At 38.0% G+C, this 22,964-nt stretch overlaps 1 protein-coding gene across 4 annotated transcripts in view; it reads right to left on the reverse strand.

Moving 5' to 3' along the window:
- serac1 (serine active site containing 1) overlaps positions 1 to 22,498 on the reverse strand; it is a 39,410-nt gene extending 16,912 nt beyond the window's left edge. For 2 of the 4 annotated variants that reach the window (XR_004557858.1, XM_034159598.1), the window contains exons 1-9: positions 22,232 to 22,402; positions 14,150 to 14,241; positions 13,329 to 13,365; positions 11,961 to 12,103; positions 5,204 to 5,293; positions 1,143 to 1,274; positions 930 to 1,051; positions 638 to 766; positions 398 to 511 (exon numbers count right to left, since the gene is read on the reverse strand). Coding sequence is in view for 3 of the 4 variants with exons in the window: in XM_034159598.1 (XP_034015489.1) it covers positions 398 to 511; positions 638 to 766; positions 930 to 1,051; positions 1,143 to 1,274; positions 5,204 to 5,293; positions 11,961 to 12,103; positions 13,329 to 13,365; positions 14,150 to 14,234 (852 nt within the window). In the remaining variant the exon portion in view is untranslated. Of the gene's footprint in view, positions 1 to 397; positions 512 to 637; positions 767 to 929; positions 1,052 to 1,142; positions 1,275 to 5,203; positions 5,294 to 11,960; positions 12,104 to 13,328; positions 13,366 to 14,149; positions 14,242 to 15,287; positions 15,349 to 22,231; positions 22,403 to 22,479 lie in introns of those variants that run through there. The other 2 variants (XM_034159618.1, XM_034159610.1) reach the window with 2 other exon arrangements.
- Between the last annotated feature and the right edge of the window lie 466 nt (positions 22,499 to 22,964).

Genomic DNA, 22,964 nt, shown 5'->3' on the forward strand with positions numbered 1-22,964 from the left:
AGTCCTTGATTTATTTGTGTTAAAACCTTAGCTATATCTCCTACTCTGCTTCAATAGAATAATAATATTACTTGTTCAATAATACCAGGAACTAATGACAGTTTCAGGTTTCTGCAGACTAAACAAGATACCTCCAACTGTTGTCGCAAGCGTTACACTCTAGCACATTATAGTATATATGCACTAATAATTTCTAGCAATGACTGAACCGAGACCAGTAGAAATCTTGAAACACTGATATATAACCATACCTAAAATGATAACATTTCACAAAAAAGACCACTTTTAAATTTTGATAGTTATGTCACACTTTGGCTTCATTATTTTTGAACTAGGCCTTATGTGTGTAATGAACTGTGGGAGGCCATCCACGCGGACCACCGATCAACACCACTACCTTTGAGTGCTGTACGAGTGCCTGCAGGCAGAAGGACTCCACATTCTCAGAGGGAACCGTGGTGAGACTCTGGGCATAGGGCAACCCATTACCGCCAAAACACCACAGTCCACCCTGCAATATGAGACAGCACTGGTGTGAGCAAGTAGTTACAAACACATAAAATTTTCAGCATTTTGTTGTAGTTATTATTGATATGCTGATAATGTGTGCACTCATCCTTTGTTTTTTGTTTTTTACCCTCTGTGCTGCCAGAGACTGACTGCTCTCTCTGAGTGCCAGTGAGGTGAAGTACTGAACACATTTGTCCACTTCAGACTGAGGCAGAGATGCCAGCAGTTGCCTCAGCCCATCTTCTGCTGTGAAACCCTGTGAAGAAGGTAATAAACATTAGTTGCCATCAAATAGACACTTGCGATGTAAAGCTGAAGCACAGTCAGTAAAATAAGTTGAAATCGTAAAACTGTATGAAAGATAAGTCAAGCCTCTGGTGCTAAGGTTCATATGAGAGTGATTTCATGGATATAATTACATCCTCCACATTAGGCAACGTAGGCAGGGACAAGAAGAATCGCTGATCTACTCCAGGAGTCCGGGCAAGACCCACTGCTGTTCCGGGATCTATAACTTGGGCTGCTGTCTGGTACTGGTAGTCTGTGTTATCGAGAGGAGGAGTCAATTAATTCAGAGTTCAGTCTACTTTAATAAACCTAAAGAAATGTACAACAGGCTTTGTGTATTTTACCACGCCAGTGGCGATTGTCTGCAAGTTCCTGTACAGCCTGTAGCCTGGTCTCCTTTTTGGACGCCTGTGTCCTTTTTAGTAGGACCCATAATGCCACCTCTTGTGGGTCGGCATCCACGTGACTGAAGTGCTCTAAGACAAACACCAAACAGTACACTGTGCCATCATCGTCCAAAAGGACAGAAACGGCCTGTTGATCAACTTTATTTATTACCGTGAGTAAATACCACCATTTAAAACTCAGCTTCTTAATATTTTCAACAACTGTTGAAAATATTGTTACCACTGTTGGTGGTAATCCAAATCTGTACTAAGACAGAGATGAGGGTTTAGTAATCAGGTTTCCTAACAGAAAATGTCAGAAGTTGCATTGTAATGTCATATTCTTTAAATGCAATGCATGCATAATTATTAGGCAAGTGAGAATTCTGACTTTATGAGATAGATTATATATATATATATATAGACCCAAACAAAATATACAACATTTAAAACACTTGGTTTGACCCTTAAATGCTACAAACTTAATCACTTATGTTTCTTTTTTACTTGCAGAGACCCTGAGGTTTATGTTGATGCCAAGCAAGACTCAGGATAATGCCAAGACTAATCATACTACAGTAAACAAAAATGATTGGGTTTTGGCTCCAGATCAAGAGTGTCAAACAGGTGCAGTGACTTTATGCTAGACTGACAAAATGCAGGGCCAATATTGACTTTGGTATGAAAAACTTTAACCTTTCAGCTTTCTATCCAGCCATACATTTATTTCCTAGACATATGCTTTGACCATTTTCTTTACCGATAAAATGCTGCATATATATATATATATATATATATATATATATATATATATATATATATATATATATATATATATATATATATATATATATATATATATATATATATATATATATAGTGTGTAATGGGGGAGGGTGTGGCCTAAAGTGATTAACACCTTACATCATAATAGGCATAATTATTAGCAGCTTATTTAAGATAAACTTTATTGATCCCACAGTGGGGAAAGTTTACCGTTATGACAGCTCCCAAAGATAGAGGTAAAAAGGCAATTTAAAAAAATGTTGCAAATTGTCAACAGGGATGCAAGAAACGTGGAGAAATGAGAGTGACTCTTGACTGACCATATGGTTTGGCTGTTAATATTAAGGATGAGCGAGTTCGACCTTGTTGGGCTGAAGTTGGACTTAAAAAATAAATAAAAATCAAATACCAAACCTAGTTCCAGCTTTTAAGAGATACTTTCTTGAAGCAGTGGGACAGGAAAATGTCTGCAAGATTCAAGAAGGCCATGATTTTTATACAAGCCAATGCTCCATTACCATAGACTGTATATATACACACTGGACAAAGCCTGTGTGAAATCAAGCATTGGTCTACTACAGAGACCTGGAAAAGCCAAAATGACCCCCTTTTCTGGGCATCACCATGTTGAGAGCCCCGCCCGCACTGATTCACAATGAACTCAATGCATAAACGGTGGAGCATGGGTGGCTCAGTGTGTGATGAAAAAAAGCCCAGACCAAGTCCAAAGCTGAAGCTAACAGGTAACCTCAGTTTGGGTGTTTATTAAATCATATTTTTGGGGACTGTGTGGTGATTCTCTTAACAGTTTTTATTGGTGTGGACAGTAAAAGTTATGAGTCACACATTTTCTCAGTAATCATGCATTAAGTGGACCTTAAAAACCCAGCCAGACCTGAAAATCACTAAGGGCCCTTGGGTAAAATCCTTAATCCCCAGTTGCTCTTGGTATGTAGTGAGCACCTGGCATGGCCTCTGATGCAGATGGATAGAGCAGCCCAATGTAAATGCAAGTCATACCTACCAACAGCTGCTAAAAATGCTAATACCGTTGGCATACAATATTAAATAAGACGAGGGTTTCACTCAGCGTGAATATTGCAACAGGGACATCCTAGATGATATGTTAAGACATTTCACTGCACAACAAGATGTATTATTCCTGGTCTTTATAAAAAAAAAAAAATAAAAATAAAAAAAACCTCCAAACAGATACATGAACAACATAACAGCACGTTATGTTGTTGATGTATGTCGGGGGAGGAGTCACTGGACCCAGCCACTGTCACTCAAAGGAACCATGCCCACAATTATACAGACTTTTATTAATTAATTTATTTATTAATTAAACCATCTTAAACTAAGAAATTGGGGGGGGGGGGGAGAAATCACCCACTTTACAGTTGTCATAGAGGAGGAAACTATAGAGACCAAAACCATTTGTTGTACCAGGCTGTAAACATGGTTTTTTTCTGCTCTGAAGTTGGACACTTTAACACAGAATCCTGTGAATGTGGTCTGTCCTCTACTGTTTTTTTGTCATCTGTATCACCACCTTATCTCCATAAGAAGATGTGTCCTCCACAGTTAGGCCCTCTTTCTGCTGTCCAGTCAGTGAACAGTATTTGGAAGGCTGTGGTTGCTGCTGCACAAAAAGTTGGTCATCAACAGATCACGAAACTGACAGACTCCATGGATGGAAGAATCAAGGCAGTTATTGAAAAGAAAATGTTATATTGGTCACAGTATTTTATTGAAATGTCAAAAGTGTTTGTTAACCCTATCTAGACCGGGATTTTTGGGGGATTCTGTGAAACTTAATCATTGGCGTCATTTTTGTTTCGTTGTAATGTAATATGACATCATTATGATGTCATAATCTGATTGTATTGACCAAAATGTCATAATGTATCTTCCTACAAATTTAGGTTATGCATCTCAGTTTTACTGATTATGTGCTTTAGAGCACTTAAATGTTCACAACGATTTCTGCTGCAAATGGCAACTACAAAAGACATCAAAATGATGTCATAACATGACATCATAGATATGGCAAAGTGGCTTCAAATTACTCATAACATGACAGTAAATTGTAAGTCCTTAATGACATATTACTACCAAATTTTCAGGGCATGGTGTCATAACGATGTCATCAAATAAGCATTAGCAATTAATTCTAATCAACAAAGCTGACATTAAATTAGGTAAAGTTACGTTAATATAATGGAATAAGTATATATTAAGTAGACAATATGGAGGTTACATTGATGAAACAGATTGGTGATTTTGGGTCAAACATACCTGTCAGAAAACCGTTGCCATGGAAAGGACAAAGATGATGGAGTGAAGTTTTTGGTACCAAATTGTAGCCAACTAAATTTTAGGAAAAGTCACCAAGTTTCGTAGTCTTAGCATAAGTTGTTAAGAAATTATACAACATGAAAGTTGGCGCAGGCACTTTTAGCCCCCCCTTTCTGGTCTTGATAGGGTTAATTTTGACTTGTTTATTCATTATACTTGCTGTAATAAATTAAAAAAAATATGCAATGCTAAAATACCCTCGGCGGTATGAGCATTGTGTTCTTTATTCATTTGCAGTTGTTTAATTATTAAGATCCTATTGTCTTACATACAATTTGTACACATTCAATAAAGCCCCTCTATCAATCAATATTTATGTTTTAATGATGTCTGCAGGAGGCCTTGCGTGTGTGTTTACATGAGCTTTTGATAAACAAGTGACCTAGAAAAATTTTAGTTTTTCATTTAGTTGCTTACTAATTCTGCACACTAACTTGGCTGATAACTGGGCACACATATTTTCCCTTGAGAAAGTCAAAACTCCCTTTTCCTTTGTTAAACAACTTTTGCCGTGACTGAAAGCACTATGTTTCTTCAACAGTAAAATGAATCATCAGGAATACAATTTGTTTAATAATTGTGCATGCAGTGTAGTCTCTCATGCTATTTGCTAAACACTCAGCACGAGCACACAAACTGACAACATTCAGAAGAGGATGTGTAAAATAAGGCAGATGTTTCCTTGGCCTCATGTACACACTCAACAGAAGTGATATGAAAGTGCAAATGCACGTTTCTGACACTACATGTTTGTGCTTTCACTCTTAACTTCTGCTGTCTGGTGCACGAAGCATTTATGGAAATGATCACATTTCAAGCTGTACTTTTGCTGTGTTCTGCAGGTGAATTGCGACAATGACGACTTTCCTTACCGTCTAATGATTTCAGCAAAACCCCAGGCGATATTCCCAGAAACCGCCTCGCAGCTTTATGAAGCTCCTTTCTTGCTTTGTGTGTAAGCCCTGGAGTACGTACATAGAAACCTGAATAAATACACTGCAAATAATGCTTTGAAGAAATGTGTATCAACCAGTTATGCACAGGCGCATTCACAAGCAGCACAGACTCACCTCATGTTTAACTCAATTTAATTCAAAGAGTAAACTAGTGGACATTAGAATGACTTTTAGTGCAAAGTACAGCTTTAAAATGATATAACCTAATTGTCAACAACAATAAATTTAGCAAAGTCTTTAGCTCATGAACATTCAGACTCAGAACTCTTGATGCACTGACTGAATTTTTCGAAAGGTAGACATTGTTCACTTCTTGATCTGTCCCACACGTACACACAGTTTTCCCACATAGCATTATTTAGTATTTAATTCCTGTATTACCAGTATTTAAGAGTTACATCACTGATCGTTTTTTAGGTTTTCTGTTGTCTATTATGAAAAAATGATAATGTAATTTATGTAACTTTTGGTTGTATTATTATTATGGAACTGTATTTATTTATATATTAATTTTTCTAAAGTGCTTCAGGTTTTTCTTTTTTTCTGTTATATTTTATGTTACCTTGCTGAAGTTCTTTTTGTAAAAAAGGTTAGGCATAATAAGCATGAGCTTCAGCCTATACCTTTTTGATTAGCGTCATCCTTTGTTGAAATGTTTTTGTTGAATGTGTGTATGTATGTATATATGTAATTGTATTTCATTTGCGGGGTTGAGTGCTAATCAAATAAAAAGTTTTCATCATCTTCATCAAAACAAACAATAATAATAATAATAATGTATAGAAAAAATGAAAACTGCTTGTTTACTTGCATCTGCACAAAAAAAAAAGAAATAGGTTTGTTTCCCAATTTTCCCCAGTTTTAACAAAAACCTACTGCTGCAAGGTACATAAACTCCCACACCTAACTTTTTTTGAGGTGTACACTTTTTAAATTTTTCTGCATCGTCTCCACATCCGTTCTCCAATCACAAAGGTGTCTGTCATAAACATGCACTGCATCTTTTCACAATTTGAGGTATTCAACAAATGATGTTTACAAAAAATATTTCTTATACATTGACACCAATATTAGGCTTTAGGCAGTGTTTCATTAATATACTTAAAATTTATTTTCACTGACCCGCTGGCAAAATGACCCAAATATTAAAAATACCGCAATGCTAAAATACCCTCGACTGTATGAGCATTGTGTTCTGCATAATTTGCAGCTGTTTAAGTAATTATTAGGTTCCAAAACCTGAGTTTGCAGCTAGCAACCAGATTGTGATGTCATGGTGCAGCTCTACGCTGATTGGCTGTCACCCCCACCACTCAAAAAAGTAAACAAGCTAATGTCTGCTAAATGTCTTTTAAATCACTTCAGATGTATCATTAAGTTCTAAAAACAGCATTTTCAGTTTTAGAAGTGTTTATTTCTCACTCGCTTTTACATAATCAAGTTTTATTTCTATAGCACTTTACAACAGTTTTCACTGAACCAAAGTGCTTTCCAATAGCACCAGCTAGAGATAAAATAAAAAGAACAGTACGAAAAACACAATAAAACACAATAAGAGCATCCAAAATAGAATAAAAATAGACAAAAAAAAAGTGTCAAAGCAATTATGTGCAAAAAGCTGCCCTGAACAAGTATGTTTTCAACTTAGCTTTAAACAGAGGCAAGCTGTTAATGGACCTCAGTTCAGGAGGTAATGCATTCCACAATTTAGGACCTGCTACTGCAAAAGAACGGTCACCCCATTGTTTGGACCTGGACCTGGGAACCTCCAGAAAGTTTTGGTCAGCAGACCGAAGTGCTCTGACAGGGTTGTGTGTTTTTAACAGGTCACATAAATAAGAAGGTGCAATGCCATTTACAGCTTTAAAAACAAACATTAACAGTTTAAAATCAACTCTAAAACGGACTGGAAGCCAGTGCAGGGAGTAAAGTACAGGAGTAATGTGGCTGTGCTTCCTGGTGTTGGTCAACAGGTGAGCAGCAGCATTCTGGACCAGTTGGAGTCGGTTTAGAGAGCCTTGAGTGATACCAACATAAAGTGCATTGCAATAGTATAGTATAATAATATATGACAAAGAGGATATATTTACACACAAACAAAACAGAGTTTTGCTACCAACCCGTGATGTCAGCACACTAAAAGCCCTGTCACAACACAGCAATTTAGCCAGCGTATGCAGACCATATTAAAAAACGCTGGCATAATTCCAGTGAGTTAAGGGTAAGTTTTGTTACACATTAAGAGCAAGATGAAACACGTTGATGTACATCCTGATAAGCTGAGCTCCTCAAAACATTTTGGGCACGCTGAAAACATTCAACAAGTGCCAACGTGTGACTCGCATGTCCCACACATGCTGGACATAAGTTGTAGGTAAGTTGTTTGATTGTTGGCACATGTTTTTTGTAATTTACTCACCCATCCATTAATGCTGGCCACTGATTGGCTAAAAGATGTGGTCCGTATGCAGAATGACTGTTTCATTCACACACGGAAAAATATAAAGTCTGACCTGTTCATTTCAGTCCAATTCACCATCACAGATGGACATGAATCCACATACAGCTCCTGATTTTTGAAAATGACCTCAGAATATCCTTTAATTTGTGACTGAAAACGCAGCGTTTTAAAGCATGTCCCTCTGTTTTTTTTCCTGCTGCAGGTGCGTTTCTCATGCCCGTGCTGTGCGCTCTGATCACACAGAAGCACTGTGATGATTAAACGTTTAAAGCCGTCACTGTGGTGTGATCATTTTTATTTATTTATTTTTATTTATTTATATAGCGCCAAATCACAACAAACAGTTGCCCCAAGGCGCTTTATATTGTAAGGCAAGGCCATACAATAATTACGTAAAAGATGACCTAACTGATAAGGGTGATCACACCTGATTAATGCAGTCTTTAAACATTTAAAGTGCAGTGGCTGTCAGCGATCACCAAGCTAAATGTTTTGTAAATCCTTCCTGTAGTGGAGCAGATATGCGCAATATTTCAGGGAATATTTGTTTGACTCAACCCACACATCACCGGGGTGAAAGTAAAATTAGATTCTTGCAGTTTCTGTGTTACTCAAAATTTTTTTTTGCTCGTGCGCTCACATTAAAGTTGTTAAAGGCTTGCCCTTTTCTGACTTTGAGATTCTTAAATTCTGTGCACATCCTTGAGTACATGATGTATGACGTTAGACACATAACAGAATTTATGGCAAAACATTTATTTTCAGGTAAAGTGCAAACATAATTTTTTGGGGAAATAACATCAGAACAACATCATCATTAAACAAAACAACAATCTGTTCTTTTTCTGAAAATAACGGAGAAAGGGAAATTGCACTGCCAGCTGCTGGTGGCACAGAGTCATGCTAGTGCAGGCTTTTTGATTGCTTCTAGAGTCCTGCTGATGCTTTTTATTTGAACACAAACAGAGAAAACACTATAAGGTACTATGCATAGTACTTTGTACTATGCATAAACAAGGATGATAATCATCCAGTATGTTTCTCAAATCCTTGATATTAAATACCTGCTTTTTAACCATCGGTGCACTAAAATCTACTTCAACACATCACGGGCAGCACAGTCTGTTGATTTTCATGTATTCATCAAATTTACATTTATTTCTGAGAAATTTGCTTGAAAATTGCAGGGATGAAAGTTGCTTTTCCAAGGCTAACCCCAGTGTACCGGCTGTAGAGGACTGTATATCTGGGTGTTTCTGTCCTTGCTCCAGTTTGCTGTCTGTTTACATCTGCATGATGTGTACCTTTGGAAAGTTTTGTGTGTGTATATATATATATATATATATATGTATATATATATTCTAGCAGGTCCACATTGGCCATGAAAAGATGTAATAATGGCAATATTCGAAACATTGGCATAGGTGATTATAAACTACTGCAAGCGCTGTTTTCATTTTCCCAGAATTTTAAGTGGTAACAAGTGTCCCCCCATTCTCACTGCCACAATCACTTTAGCCTACAGACTGCATGGAGTCTCTAGGAGAGTGGTAAACAGGGCATTAAGTCCTATCCCAGATCATTTATTTGCTGCTGAAACAGGAAGTAGGAGTTCTCCACTCTCCCAATCCCAGAAACCTCTATAGCGTTTAAGTAAACAGCTGTATGGAGAGTGGAAATACCTCTGGGAGAAGAATGAAATTCTTGACTGTTTGCATGTATGGTATGCTGACAAATATTCACCGACCTGAAGATTGAAGCTTCTAAATCACCTGAAGTGTCTGTGTTCAGCAGGTTCAGGAAACACTCTGATAATGTATGCCATATCAGAAAAGAAACTCTGACACTGTTCGATTCAAGTTCATATTCTGATGAAACAAAGACTCTGGTGCAGGAATGGAGAAGTGAAACACTTCAGCTTCTACACAGCATCAGCGTGATGATTACAAGGAATTCTCAGAACTGTATTTGTTGTATTTAGATGGCCTCAATTAAACAGACTTGAGTCTCAAGTGTCGTAATGCACTGCATAAAGCCAGATGGATGGCCAAACTTCTGTATTCAGCCAAAATCGTTCTTCTACAACACGAGATCAGTTCCTTGCCACCTGGAACCAATGCTACCAAACAGAGTGGGAAATTACGTGAATTTGTCACATTTGTGTGCTTGATCTACAGTTCACGGTGGAATACTTGTGCTAAAGCTGTGGATGCGCCGTGGAATGACTTGTGTTTGTCTAAGAAATGCCTGCAGTAGGAGGCAGTCAATCCGACTGTATCAAAGAGTGCCATAACTGCTTTATCCCGTCACCTGTGGTATTTAACTACAGAAATGGTACCACTTGCACTCTTCAGTGATGCAACTTCATCTGATGAGCGGCGCAACTTGGCTGAGAGGCTCTTGGCAGTGAAACCTGAACAAGGTGACATCCACAACACACCTAGAGATCGCTTTGGTACAGGTTTTGGGAAGCCACATTTTCCAACTGACATCACCCAGTCTACGACACTAGCAGATTTTGTTGCACATGACTCCTGGTTAATCTTTAGTCTGCTGCTTCTGGGCTGTGATTTACTGACCAAAGAAGTTAGTGAGCGGATGAAGCTGCCGTCTTATCTTTCTTCAAAAATGAAACTCAGTGCCATTAACATCATTAATGACTGTGCAGAAAGAGGGGTGAAGTTAAGTGCCGACTTTACTGATGTTGCCAAGTCAGAAGAGCACTTTCAGAATGTCCTACAAGGAGTGGAAACAGACAGGAAAAAGAGACCAAACCTCCGGAAGAGGAAACCGAATAGTGCATACACGATTACACGTGTAAACAGAACGACTTTCTGGATTTTTATGGTTATATAAACTAGTAACTTTTAATGAAAACTTAAAGTTGCTATGTTTTAATTATTTTTAGTGTCATATGCATTGTTCAAGAAAATGTGAACATTTTAAATTACTTCTTTCTTTTTTCATGAGTTTATCATTATTTTCCATATTTTCAGTCTCAATGTGGACCCAGTAATTGTTAACCAAAATTTGTGAAATTTTGACCAAATTATTTTTTCATGAGGTACATTTTTATTATATAGCCGTAAGAATATAAAAACATTTTGAAAATCAAGGGCAGTTTGATGCACCCTAATATATATATAAATAAAATCCCCCCTAGCCTTGATCTGTTTTTTGAATTAACCTGTTATTGAGTATGTTGTATCTTATCTTATGTAAGGTTTCCATGTAACTTTTTGTCTAAATTTAAAGAAAAAAAAAAAAAAAAGGTGTAACGTCCGGGGTAGAGAGAGCTGTTGTGTGGTGGTGCTCCTCTCAATGGGTAGCTCATCTCGTAAGGAGACCTGTTATACATTAAAAACTCTGCTCATTTCAATTACCTTTTACAAAATGCTTTTGTAGCAAAAAAAACCAAAAAAAAAAACTTTGCAAATAAGGAGAAAAAAAAGAAGGAAAAAAAAAAGAAAGACTGTAGACATCTTCCACAGTCTCAGCAGTCCCCCAGTCTGAGTAATCCCATTTATAAGTGCACATGTGTGGATCAGTACATAAACATCCTGCCGGTCTGGCAGCTCCCCTTTCTCTTGTTATCAGCAAAGCATCCTATTTGGGAGTTTTCAACTCATCAAAGATAGACCGTGTTCAAAAAAGTCACTGTATTTTTCACTGATTTTTATTTATTTGGATTCCAGATCTAAGTGTATTAGTACATTCTGTGTTTTGCCACTGCATCTCAGACGAGGGGAGCGCTGAAGAGGACTCTATATCTCTTTCCGGTACGGCATTCCATCTTACTTTCACCCCTGCACATCACTGGTTCCAATTACCAAGTTAAAACAAACTCCTCAATAATATTTACTAGTTACTATCTAGTATACTATAGGTTGATTTACCACTTTTTCATTTAAATAACCTTGACCAGTGGAAGTGAGATCAGTCAGCAGAAAGACAGAGGTATGTCAGCAGGAAAGACAGAAGGAATGATATTCATGAATATGATGACAATTGTCACTGGACATTTGGAAATGATTGTATCATAATGCGCTCATTGGGGATATAAAGCAGCTCACATATGTCTGAATTCTAAGTACCTCAAAACTGAGTCATAAAAGTAGTGTCATTCTTTGAAGGTTTACATTTGATTAAAAAAAAAAAGAAAAATGATTTCCCATTCTGACCATGACATTCAACATGAGTGGTGTTGAGTACCTGCAGCAAGATTCTCCTTTTCATCAGAGGGTGTGGCTTTTAGATAGATGCAAGACTTGTACTTTTCTTGAAGAATTGCACTAGTGTCAATGGTCACAGCCTTGCCCAAGGTTATCACTTCATAAGTAATAAACAGACAGCCTCTAAACAACGGACAATGAGAAAATAAAATAATCATACATATCAAATTGGACATAGACATATCACATACAAGCTTTTTTGCTTTTGCTTATAAATTATAACAATAATATTAGGGCTGCAACTATCGATTATTTTAGTAATTGAGTATTCTATTGACTTTCAGAGAAATTTAGTTTGGTGCATGAGGGGGCTCACCTGCACAGACAATAAAAACAGGACCAGCCTTTACACAGTAAAAGCCACAAAAATAAATATCACCAACAATAAAATAACATACATAACCAAAAATAACCTTTAAAAAAAAAAAAAAAAAAAAAAAAAAATCACTGTAACCAACCCACTATATACTACTAAAACTACACAGCCATTTACCACTCGCCATTCAACTGAAAAAAGTACAAAATTTATCCTATGACATAAGTACAATTTAAGCTTGTCCATTAATAAGTTTAATACACAACGGAACAAATGAGTGTTTGTACCGGTTACATTTGCACAAAGGAACATGATATCTCTTTCCCAAGTTTAACAAGGTATACTCTGAGTGCAGAACATGTGAGCTGTCCATTAAGATATTTTTTGCTTGTGTAATGATTGCTCTGTCAGCGAGTTCTTGAAACTGGGAGGAGTGTGGCCCATGATCTTACCTGCAGTCTTTATAAGGGCATGGATCTGTGCTTTCAATTTGACTGGAAGGTTCCCAGACCTTTTATTCCAATTATTCTGGTGAATAATTGAGCAATCGGATAAAAAGTACTTTTGGGTTTGCTTTAAATGTGCAGTCAGTCTATTTCAGATGATCAGCGTGGACTCTTTCTCTTAAAAGGCTTTATTTTACTCTGTGTGTCATGCTGGAAAGCGGTAACTCTTGGATCAGCCTTTACATGATTATGGGCATGCGCTAGTTTTCTTTTGTTTTTGTTTTTCTAGGGACAGCACCACACACAGGCCTGGCATATGTACTACAATGTTAAACAAAGCTTCAAGGCACAGAATTTGCCTCAAACATTTTTGTAATTGGAGTTTCAGCCCTAAAACCCACACAGTCTCTGGTGGTGTCAGTACAAATCAGGAGCGACTGCTTCACTTGTACAATCTGACAGGATCAGGTGCACACAAAGCAGTATGGCTGCACAAATTAGTGAGAATTAGTACAGAAACCTACATACCGACAGATACTTCCTATTTGACAACAGAGCATGAAAACCATGTGATTTTGGAACTCACCCCAAGACCACAACACCAGTAACTTTGGCAATCTTCCCTAAATTTAATAAAGAAGAAAATTATATGTTAGCTATACTCACAAAAGACAGTAGGTGAAATCACAGAAACAGAGAGATGGAATGCCAACTTCTGATCTCGGGGGCTGAGGTTGTGCCGCGCATGAGCGAGAGATGTTTGGATTCTTCACTTCCGGTCTTTTGCTCTGCAGCCAGCGCTTTGTTCACAGGTATTATAAACTCCAATTTCTGCTGGGAATCGATGATATGAAACATCACAAAACGTTAAAGGTATTCATCAATTTATCTGAATAATTTACCAAGCCTTACATTTTGTAGCTGCCCCGATTATTGCTCACAAAGTCTTGCTGCTCTCCAAATAAAAATGCGTTGGTGCTGCACTGTTATTGCTGCAGAGGTTTGGAAACAACCGGATAGGTTGAAAGGGGAATTATTCAGCTAACATATATCTTAAATAAAATATAGATCGTTAATAGCAAGTTTTGTCCTGAATACAATTTAAAATCAATAAGACACTCTGAACATACTTCGAGGGGATAACTTGTTGAAGCCATGGCAGAAAATGCAAGAAAACACACAGAATCTGTCCTTGACAAGCGCATCTGGTGTTATTGCTAGCAGACGACCGGAAGTGAATTACCCCAACTCTCGCGGCCGATTGGCTGAAATCTCGGGGTCGCAAGCTCACAAACGGAACAAAATCTTGAGTTGGCATTCCAGTCTCTATACTTCTGTGGTGAAATCCACATATTTGCCTTGATTGTGGATGCAGTTCAAAGAAAGTGAACATGAGCCATAACTCACTCAAATCTTTCCACTGAAGCACTTTCTTCACACCAGATGTACTCATTCTGCGACATCGGATCAAACGCAGAACAGCAACAGACATCCTCCATCTGCATGTCACCACATCGTGTTGTGGGTTAGTTTGACACATCAAAATTCTTATTTCCCACAAGAAAAGTAATTATAGGCAAGAGGACAGCGTGAGATGGAAACGACTGATCTGCTGTGGCGACCCCTAACGGGAACAGCCGAATCACAAAGAAGAAGAAGAAGCTGAATATGGTTGAGCCTGCACCTATATGAGACATGATGGGTGGTGAGATTTTTCAGATGTGCTGCTGTTTGCTCAGTAGTGCCATTTTTTGGGGGGGTATTTTGAAGCAACTCAATCAATAGAATTCTATAGAAATCCTTTTATATAGAATGCAATGATAGTTTCTTGAGAATGTCTATTGAAATTGATTTATAGAAATCTTGTTCTGTGGAACTTTAGGCTTTATTTCATCTCTAATCTAGTCCATGATGATAGAGGTTGTAGAAAAGCTAAAGCCAGCTAACTCACTTTTCTTCTGTCATTTATTGAAGGAAGTGGCTATTCATACGTAACCACATTAATAACGTTCATACATAGCACAGCCTTATTATGGTTAGAAACAGCTATACTAAAATACTGAAATGGAGCGAAATGGGAACTGATAATATGAAATCAGGGTAAATAATCACGAAATGGGGACAAAAACATTAATTTTATGAATACCTTAATAGCCCACCTGAACCCATATAAGGCCATGAAACTCTATCACACGATAATACTCCTTTAAGGACAAAGTACTGCCACCAGACGTAAATAACAGCTATCTTTGCTTAAAGCAGGGTGCTTGCTATGTGAATAATCTATGATATAAAGGTTGTTTTCAAAATGTACCATAATTTTAGGCTCCATTTCATTACATTTCGTATTTCAGTATGGCCTGGTTAGGAGTTATTGTTGTGGTTAGGGGTTAAGGTTAGGATTAGTGGTTGTGGTTAAGTAGTTACAAAATCTACATATCAATCACAAATGCATGTACAAGTACGTAACCTCATGATTATGTGACCTATATTGACCAATAACACAGATGCTATGCACCAATAGAAGTTCAGTACAGTCACTTGCCCAGTTCCGGATCATTGCCAGTTCCGGATCACTGCTGTAGTATTTGCGCCGCCGTTTCTCGTAATCAGCGCGAATTAGCTAATACTTGGTACCAATGGAAACACTGATGTTTTGTCTACAAATGACCACAAGCTCGCCCGGATCCAGCCATCCTTGTGATCAGCAGAGGACTCAAAACATCCGGTGTCTGCGGTGTGTGCAGTTTTTCCTCACTGACTCATTCCTGCAATTCAGACAGCACAAAATCACAGTTTACTTTAAACCGGTTAACACCTTGAGACAGAAATTAGTTCACCCTAAGGGCAGGATCCCTAGTTACAAACAGAGCAATGCAGTGTATTCTATCAGATGTCAGGAAAACTGTAACGAACACTACATAGGTGAGACTAAGCAACCTTTACACAAAAGGCTATACCAGCACCGCAGAGAGGGCACCAGTGGACCTCAGTCTGCAGTTCATCTCCACCTTAAAGACACTAACCACACGTTTGAGGACAAGGAAGTTAAAATATTAGCCAGAGAGAAGAAATGGTTTGAGAGAGGGGTCAAGGAGGCATTCTTTGTGAAATGTTTGAAACCCAGCCTTAACCGGGGAGGGGGTCTGAGACACGCTTTATCCCCTGTTTACAATGGGGTACTCAGGTCAAAGCAGTTTCAGTCTTTTGTTCATGGTAATGAGTCATTCACGTCATCAGCAGAGTCGTCAAGGGAGCCATCAGGAGAGGGTCCATCCCATCATTAGGAGGGACAGCTGCCCTGTCATTAGGAGGGTGCTAACTAGAGCACAATAAGTGCTAATTAGAGCTATTGTTTAGTCACTAGCCTATAGCAGTCTGTCTCTCGGTAGGAGGGGTCGGGTTAGGTTTAAAACTCCAGCTTTTGTGACTTCTTGATTATTCTTCTCTACAAAGAGTCAAGACAGAAGTCAGACCACCAGAGCAATAATTTTAGCTGAGGAAGCTTCTGCGATTTGAAGCAAAACGTCCTCGCGTCAAGCAACCCAGTCCAGTCGAAGATTCAAGCTTCTCTACTATCATTCCTGCAAGTTTTAAAGTAATGATCTCTAAAACGTAGCAAAAGGTGAGTTAGCCATTCAGTGTTTTTGGTTCTGGAGTGGGAAAATACTTACTTGGGTAGAAAATGTCAGTGTGTTATGTGTTGCTGTTTAATTGCTGCACGCATTTATCTCCGACGCGAAAATCTGCCAGTTGCGGATCACTGAAGCAGCAGCCTTTTGTCAGTAGTTGTGAGCCTTGTGTACTTTGGGTGTCATCTCAAAATCATGAATGGGCATGAATGTGAGGGCTTTTACTTTTTAATTCGGGAGAAATCTCACATCCACACATTTTAAAACACATTTAAAACCCTCCTTTGCTCTTTATCTCTAACAATATAAGGTGCAAAATGACAGCAAGTTGGGGAATCTTATGCTATCCTGACCCACTTCATTGAGTTAAAAGCTTAGGGGGAGATGTCAAAATGGAAGAATGTTTATTACCACAGATTTTATATTATCTTAATTTAAGGAATGGCACCCAATTTAAGTAAATGAATTAATCATTTCATATAAATAAAAAAGTGTTTTGGAAGAAATAATTTGCAAATGCAATTTGTGCTTGTAATGATGCCACTTTATGATTGATGGCAGTGCATTTTTTTTCAGATGCCATCTAAAAAGAAGAAAGCTGCTGCAAGGTCACCCATAAAGAAGGGCACTGTTGCCAGTCCACCTGTGCAGAAAGCAAAGCAAGTTAAAAAGCGCTATAAGAAGGCTGGTTATTCCAAATCTCCTTCAAGGCCCAGCAGGATTCAGCAAGGGCTGTTTCTCGTTAAGGAACAAAAGGTATCTGTTCGTTCGGATGCAAAAAAAAGTGGCCTGACATATGGGTTTCTGCACAGAAGATTGACTGGGGAAGTGGAGCTAGATAGTCGCAGTAGTCCTGCACCAGTGTTCAATGCAGCTGAGGAAGAAACTATGGCAGAATGGCTGGGAGAAATGGCTAAATGGGGAATGGGTCTCACGCCCAGTGAATTTCTGGACAAAGTGCAAAGAATAATCGTAAAAGAAAAGCGGACAAACTCTTTCAAGGACAGTCACCCAGAATATAAATGGTACTATTCATTCATGGCCAGAAGTGACCACATAGTGCAGTGTCGAAAAGAGGTCGCATTAGAATTGAGTCGATCAAAAGTCACAAAAGATCAGGTAGATTCATGGTTCATTAAATTCATGAACTATATGGTTTCTCTGGATCTCTTGGACAAACCTGCATGTGTGTACAATGCGAACAAGAGTGGTTCTGTCATGGGCAGTAAGGCTGGCACAGTTATTGGACCTGTTAAGTCTGAAGATTCCAAATCGCAAGTACCTCATGTGTCTGGTGGTTCACCCAAGGAAGGATTAACCACAATGTGGTGTTGTAATGCAGACGAGGAAATGTTACCTCTATTCCTGATTTACCCACGACCAAAACCTTCTGGCTGCAATCCACTGAATGGAGCATTAAAGGGCACCGAAATTGAGTACACCAATAAAAGATGGATGGATGCAGATACGTTTGGAAAGTTTATCAAGTTCTTTGATAGGCACGCAACTCAGGAACGTCCGGTTATCCTCCTTGTAGACTCCGTCAGCAGCCACATTGATTTAGAGCCCTTTATGTATGCCAAGGAGAGAGGTATTGCGCTCTACCAGCTGGTGCCAAATGCTACACACTTGATGCAGCCACTAGATCAAGGCATATCTGGGCCACTTAAGAAATCATGGTACAAAGTACTCAGAAGCCACTACAGAGAAACCCCAGGAATTAAAGTCACCAAAGTTAACTTTGCTGGTATGTTGAAGGTAGCCTATGACAACTTCTACAATCCACGCACTATCATAAACAGTTTCAAAGCAACAAGAGTACACCCAGTTGACCGAGCACAAATAGATGATGATGCTTTGAAGCCAGGCCTGACATATCAGTTAGATGACAGTGCCAGTACATTAGTTGATCAGCAAGTGGATAAAGCTAGCTCAAGTGATGAGATGATGAAAGCTAAGGGAGCCTTGGAAGTGTATGAAAGTGTCTTGACCACACCTGTACGCCAGAAGTATAAGCAGCGCATTGAGGAAAATTATGATGTTGGTGGTGCATCACCTTGGTTTGATGCATATCAGAAGTTTGTGAGAAAGAGCCAGGGGAAGACGTCACTAAAAGCAGACATTGCTGCTTTGGATTTGTTGGCTAATGTTGCCCTTGCCCAATCACCTCCAGGATTGAATACTCCGAAACCAAGTACAAATACCTCCAGTACCAGCATGGAGACACAAAAGAGCACATTAGATGTCAGTTCCATTTCCCCTGTGCTACAGGAGTCCCTCATCATTCCGAAGGCAAAAGAACCTGTCATCAAATGACGACGGATGGTTAATACTTTGCCTGATAACTTAACATCCGATGAAGGAATAAGACAGTTAGCACTAAAGCAGCTAGAGTTCACACGGAAATTTGCAGAACGTGAACGAAAAGCAAAAATAACATTCTTGAAACAAATGCAGAAAAGTGATAAGCCATCTAAGAAATCTGTCACTTTTGATGGCAATCCCTCAACTTGAAAGGATACTGAGGATGAGGAACAATGTATTGTTTGCAATGTAAAATGGTCTCAAGATCAGGACATGAGCACTGAACGCACATAGGTAGAGTGTGCCATGTGTGAGAAGTGGATCCATGATACTTGCATCCCTGAATGGATTAACACAGATGGCCTAGAGGAAGAGGACATTGATTTTCTCTGTCACAAATGTTGCAACTGAGTGGGGATTCAGATGGTTAAATTATAGATTAAATATTTCTGTTTTGTGGGCTTCTGGGGATTGATCAGTTAATACTAGTACATGAAAAGCTGTTTTACAACTGTTTTTTGTATCAATGGGACTTGTAAAGAGAATGGAAAAATGTGGGAAATAAGTTTAGTTTCAGATTTGTTGCGACAGGTGACCACATGGCATTAGTTTCAGATTCCGTCAGTTTATGAACTTTCTTCAACATACCTGTTGCTGCATCCAATGAGTGTATCATCATGCTTTCACCTGTACAAATCTGAGAACTAAACTTATTTCACTAACCTCCTAAAGTTGTTTTCTCTGGGGTTTTTTTTCCAGACAATGCACATTCACAACTGTGTAATCAAGGCGTACCATTCATACAAAGTGAGACCTCCGATGACCGACCCTCCAACAACCTTACAAGTTGATAGGGAGTACTCAAATATTAAAGATGAGTCAGCATGTGTGGTGTGGGTTCCAGAGCTGAGTACATTCCCAGCTCATATGCATAAAGACATCGTTGATCACAAACGAAGGCTCCTGCTAAAGGATATTGCAGGGCTTCCAGTAGGGCATGTCCCAAGGGGACTAGCTAGAGCTTTTCGACAGATTTTTGACAAAGATTCAGAGGCCAGCATAACTGCAGTGGCAACTGGTGAGCCAACTCAGAGTTTCTCACCGTGGCCACCAGTGCTTGAGCAAGGGGGAGGAGTAGCTGTTCCATGTTCTTTTACTATCAAATGTTCAGCAAGGTTCATGAATATTGCAGAAAAATGGGTGAAACCATGCCTGAAAAGAAGTAATTTCTGTATTCATTGTATGAGCAGATGTCCACTCTATGCTGCTGGTGTCATTACAAAAATGTTGGGCTTTTTTTCAGTGTCTAATAAATTTGTGATAAAATGGTTATTGTCTTGAAATATGCATTTTCAGTCCTTTATACTCAACATCATTTGACAAATTTTGTTCTTAATAATAACTGAACTGAAATATAGATGTTATTTCATGCAAGCAGAATTTTTACTCATCTTCGAATGAACAGCAGTCCTTGGTATGAAAAAGGTGTGTGCCCATGCACACTGAAACCTAACCACTTCTTCTTCTTCTTCTTTGTCTTTCGGCTGTTTCTGTTAGGGGTCGCCACAGCAGATTAAAAATACTGATTTGTAAATTGCAAAGCAGATGAATGTATTTGATAAAATAACTGAACTGAACTTGAAAATGCCCCAATATACAGTATTACATATGGAAAGTATGTTTTTAGAACATAATAATAACATATATATATATATATATATATATATATATATATATATATATGTGTGTGTGTGTGTGTGTTATTACATATAACATAACATAAATTGCAAAACATAACATTGAAACATAGTGATCATTTCACAATTTTCATCCAAAAGTGAAACTGCTATCTCATTACATACATTAAGTGAATTGCCAGAGCAAGATTAATTATTTAATTTAATTAGCTTATAATGCGCCAAATGACAGTAAAAGCCGTCTCAAGGCGCCTTACATAAAACAAGTCAACATAAAATTGAATAAATAATTAAAAATGAATTTAAAAAAATTCAAATACATAAATAAAACAGAAGTAAAAGAATAAAACAAATAAAAAAATAAAAACTATCCATAAGAAAGAGAATAAAAATAGGTTTTGAGTCTTGACTTAAAAATGTCCACAGACTCAGACTGCCTGATTATCTGACTGATTTCATTTTAATCTGTCTGACTGACCTGACATGTGTTTGTTGGAAATCATTTTCCTTTCACTAACGTTTGATATTGTTATAATTGACACCATGTGAAGCAGTAGATGTTATTAAAGTTATTAAAAGTTTTTCAATAAAAATAATGTCTGTCATTTCTTTCAGTTTTGATAAATGGTCTTTTCCTTTTCTGCTTGTCATTTAAAGGCTGTATTAAACATAGTTGTAAATAAAACATGAAGTGAGCTAATAACCCCTTAAAAAGAAGCATTATTTTGTTTGTGAAGGTTGAATGGTGGATACACGCTGTTTCCAGTTATATACGGTTTAATACTATAGAGAAATAAGTTGATCTTTTGTTATGGGAGCTCTTGCAACAGCACATTTATGCTTTGTCAGAAATAATGTGGAATCTCAATAAACTTATTTCAATTTAGCAACTTCTTAATGACCATATATGGACCAAATAATGCGGGTTTGAACGTATTTAAAAACGCTTAATTTTTTTTTTTTTTTGCTCGTAAAAACATAACGGCGCCTTATGAAAGTAAGCAAATTCTTATTTAATAAGTTTAATTTATATCACTTTGTGTTCAAAACACATTCTTGGGCACAGTGTGTATCATTCTCCATTAGAAGGGCTCTGCACAGATGCCAGGAATGACCCCAAAGTGACACAGTGTGTCGTGATCCGGAAATGGGCAAAGTGATCTGGCAAATATTTGCACCACACATAATGTGGCTTCACACTTTAAGTAGAAGGCCTACCCCATCCAGATTTTTTCAGCTAAATAACATCCAAATGCCCAAAACAACAATACACAATAAAGGGACTTTAAAAAAGGTGATCCGGAACTGGGCAACTGTCTGTATAACACGGCTCCGTACGAACAGCCACTGCCTTCACTGAAAGACAATCTTTAAGTAGTTCTGGTATAAATTACGTCACTTCAGGATTTCGTAGTTAGAGGAACCACTTCAACCTCAGAAAAGAGTGGGAGTCAAATTAAAGAAGTTACTAAATTTTACACGTAATCTGAGACATATTTCAACGCGGTAATCCAGTCATCATGACCAGCAAAAAATAATGAACATATATATCAAGTTAGCTAAAATACAACAAAACAGTATAAAACGGTGCTCAGAAACTTTGGAAGTGACGTAAACTAGAGCCACCTATCGTGAGTTGGTTAACGATCCTTACATACATAGTTTTATATTTCTTTTTATCCCAGCTATTATTATAATACTATTTATTTATACTGAATAGTATTTACTTGCACAAAGTCAAGACTGATGCTACGTTTTCGTCATCTCCAACAAGCTAACTTCCTCAGGATTTAGCTTCAGCTAACACCTTTAGCTTGACGCTAATTGTCAACTTGGAACATTAACTGTAAACTAACCTGCTGATGGACGAACTTTGTATTCCCGATTTCCTTGTTCAAGTGCGAAATTTCTTTTTTTTCAAACAGCTGAGATGGACGTTAGCTTTCTTTAAGACTACGACAACTAAAACTACATGCAGCTTCTGCAGCCCGACAACTGGTGTTCTGCTGCGAGTATGTTATTTGTCCTGGTATGTAAATTCTCAGCCAATCACAAAGTCAGTACTAACTACGTCATTCACGCGATTATCGTACGATTGACATACCAAAACACACACGCCAAAAGGTGAACGCTGACCCCCACTTGCATTCTGGGTAAAATGTACTGGTAATAAATAAAGTTGTATCCGGTTGTTAAGTGTGACGCAACGCATCATGTGATTTTTAACTTCCGGCTCCAAACAAAAAAGGCTCGCTGTCATTAACATTGAGAACTGCAATTAAACCGCTGCACACAGACAGCAGCTTTAACATCGCAACATAAAACTCTTTGTATTTTGTGCCTAAAACTCTCTTGGATATATTAACTGGGTTTTTAGATGTTGTTATTGCTCAGGTCGTTTCTGTTATTTTCAATGGGAGTTGCTGCGAGCTGCGATCGCTTCCTGTTCATGTCGTTCGGGGGGGAAGTTTGCTCTTTAACATCCTGTTTATTGTAATAAATACATGTTTTTATTAACAAACAGACATGTATATATTTACCAGTGCATAATAAAATATATAAAGTAAAAGAAAAACGTGTTATTAAGTG

This window comes from Thalassophryne amazonica, chromosome 2 (assembly GCF_902500255.1).
Source record: "Thalassophryne amazonica chromosome 2, fThaAma1.1, whole genome shotgun sequence".
Classification (NCBI taxonomy): domain Eukaryota; kingdom Metazoa; phylum Chordata; class Actinopteri; order Batrachoidiformes; family Batrachoididae; genus Thalassophryne; species Thalassophryne amazonica.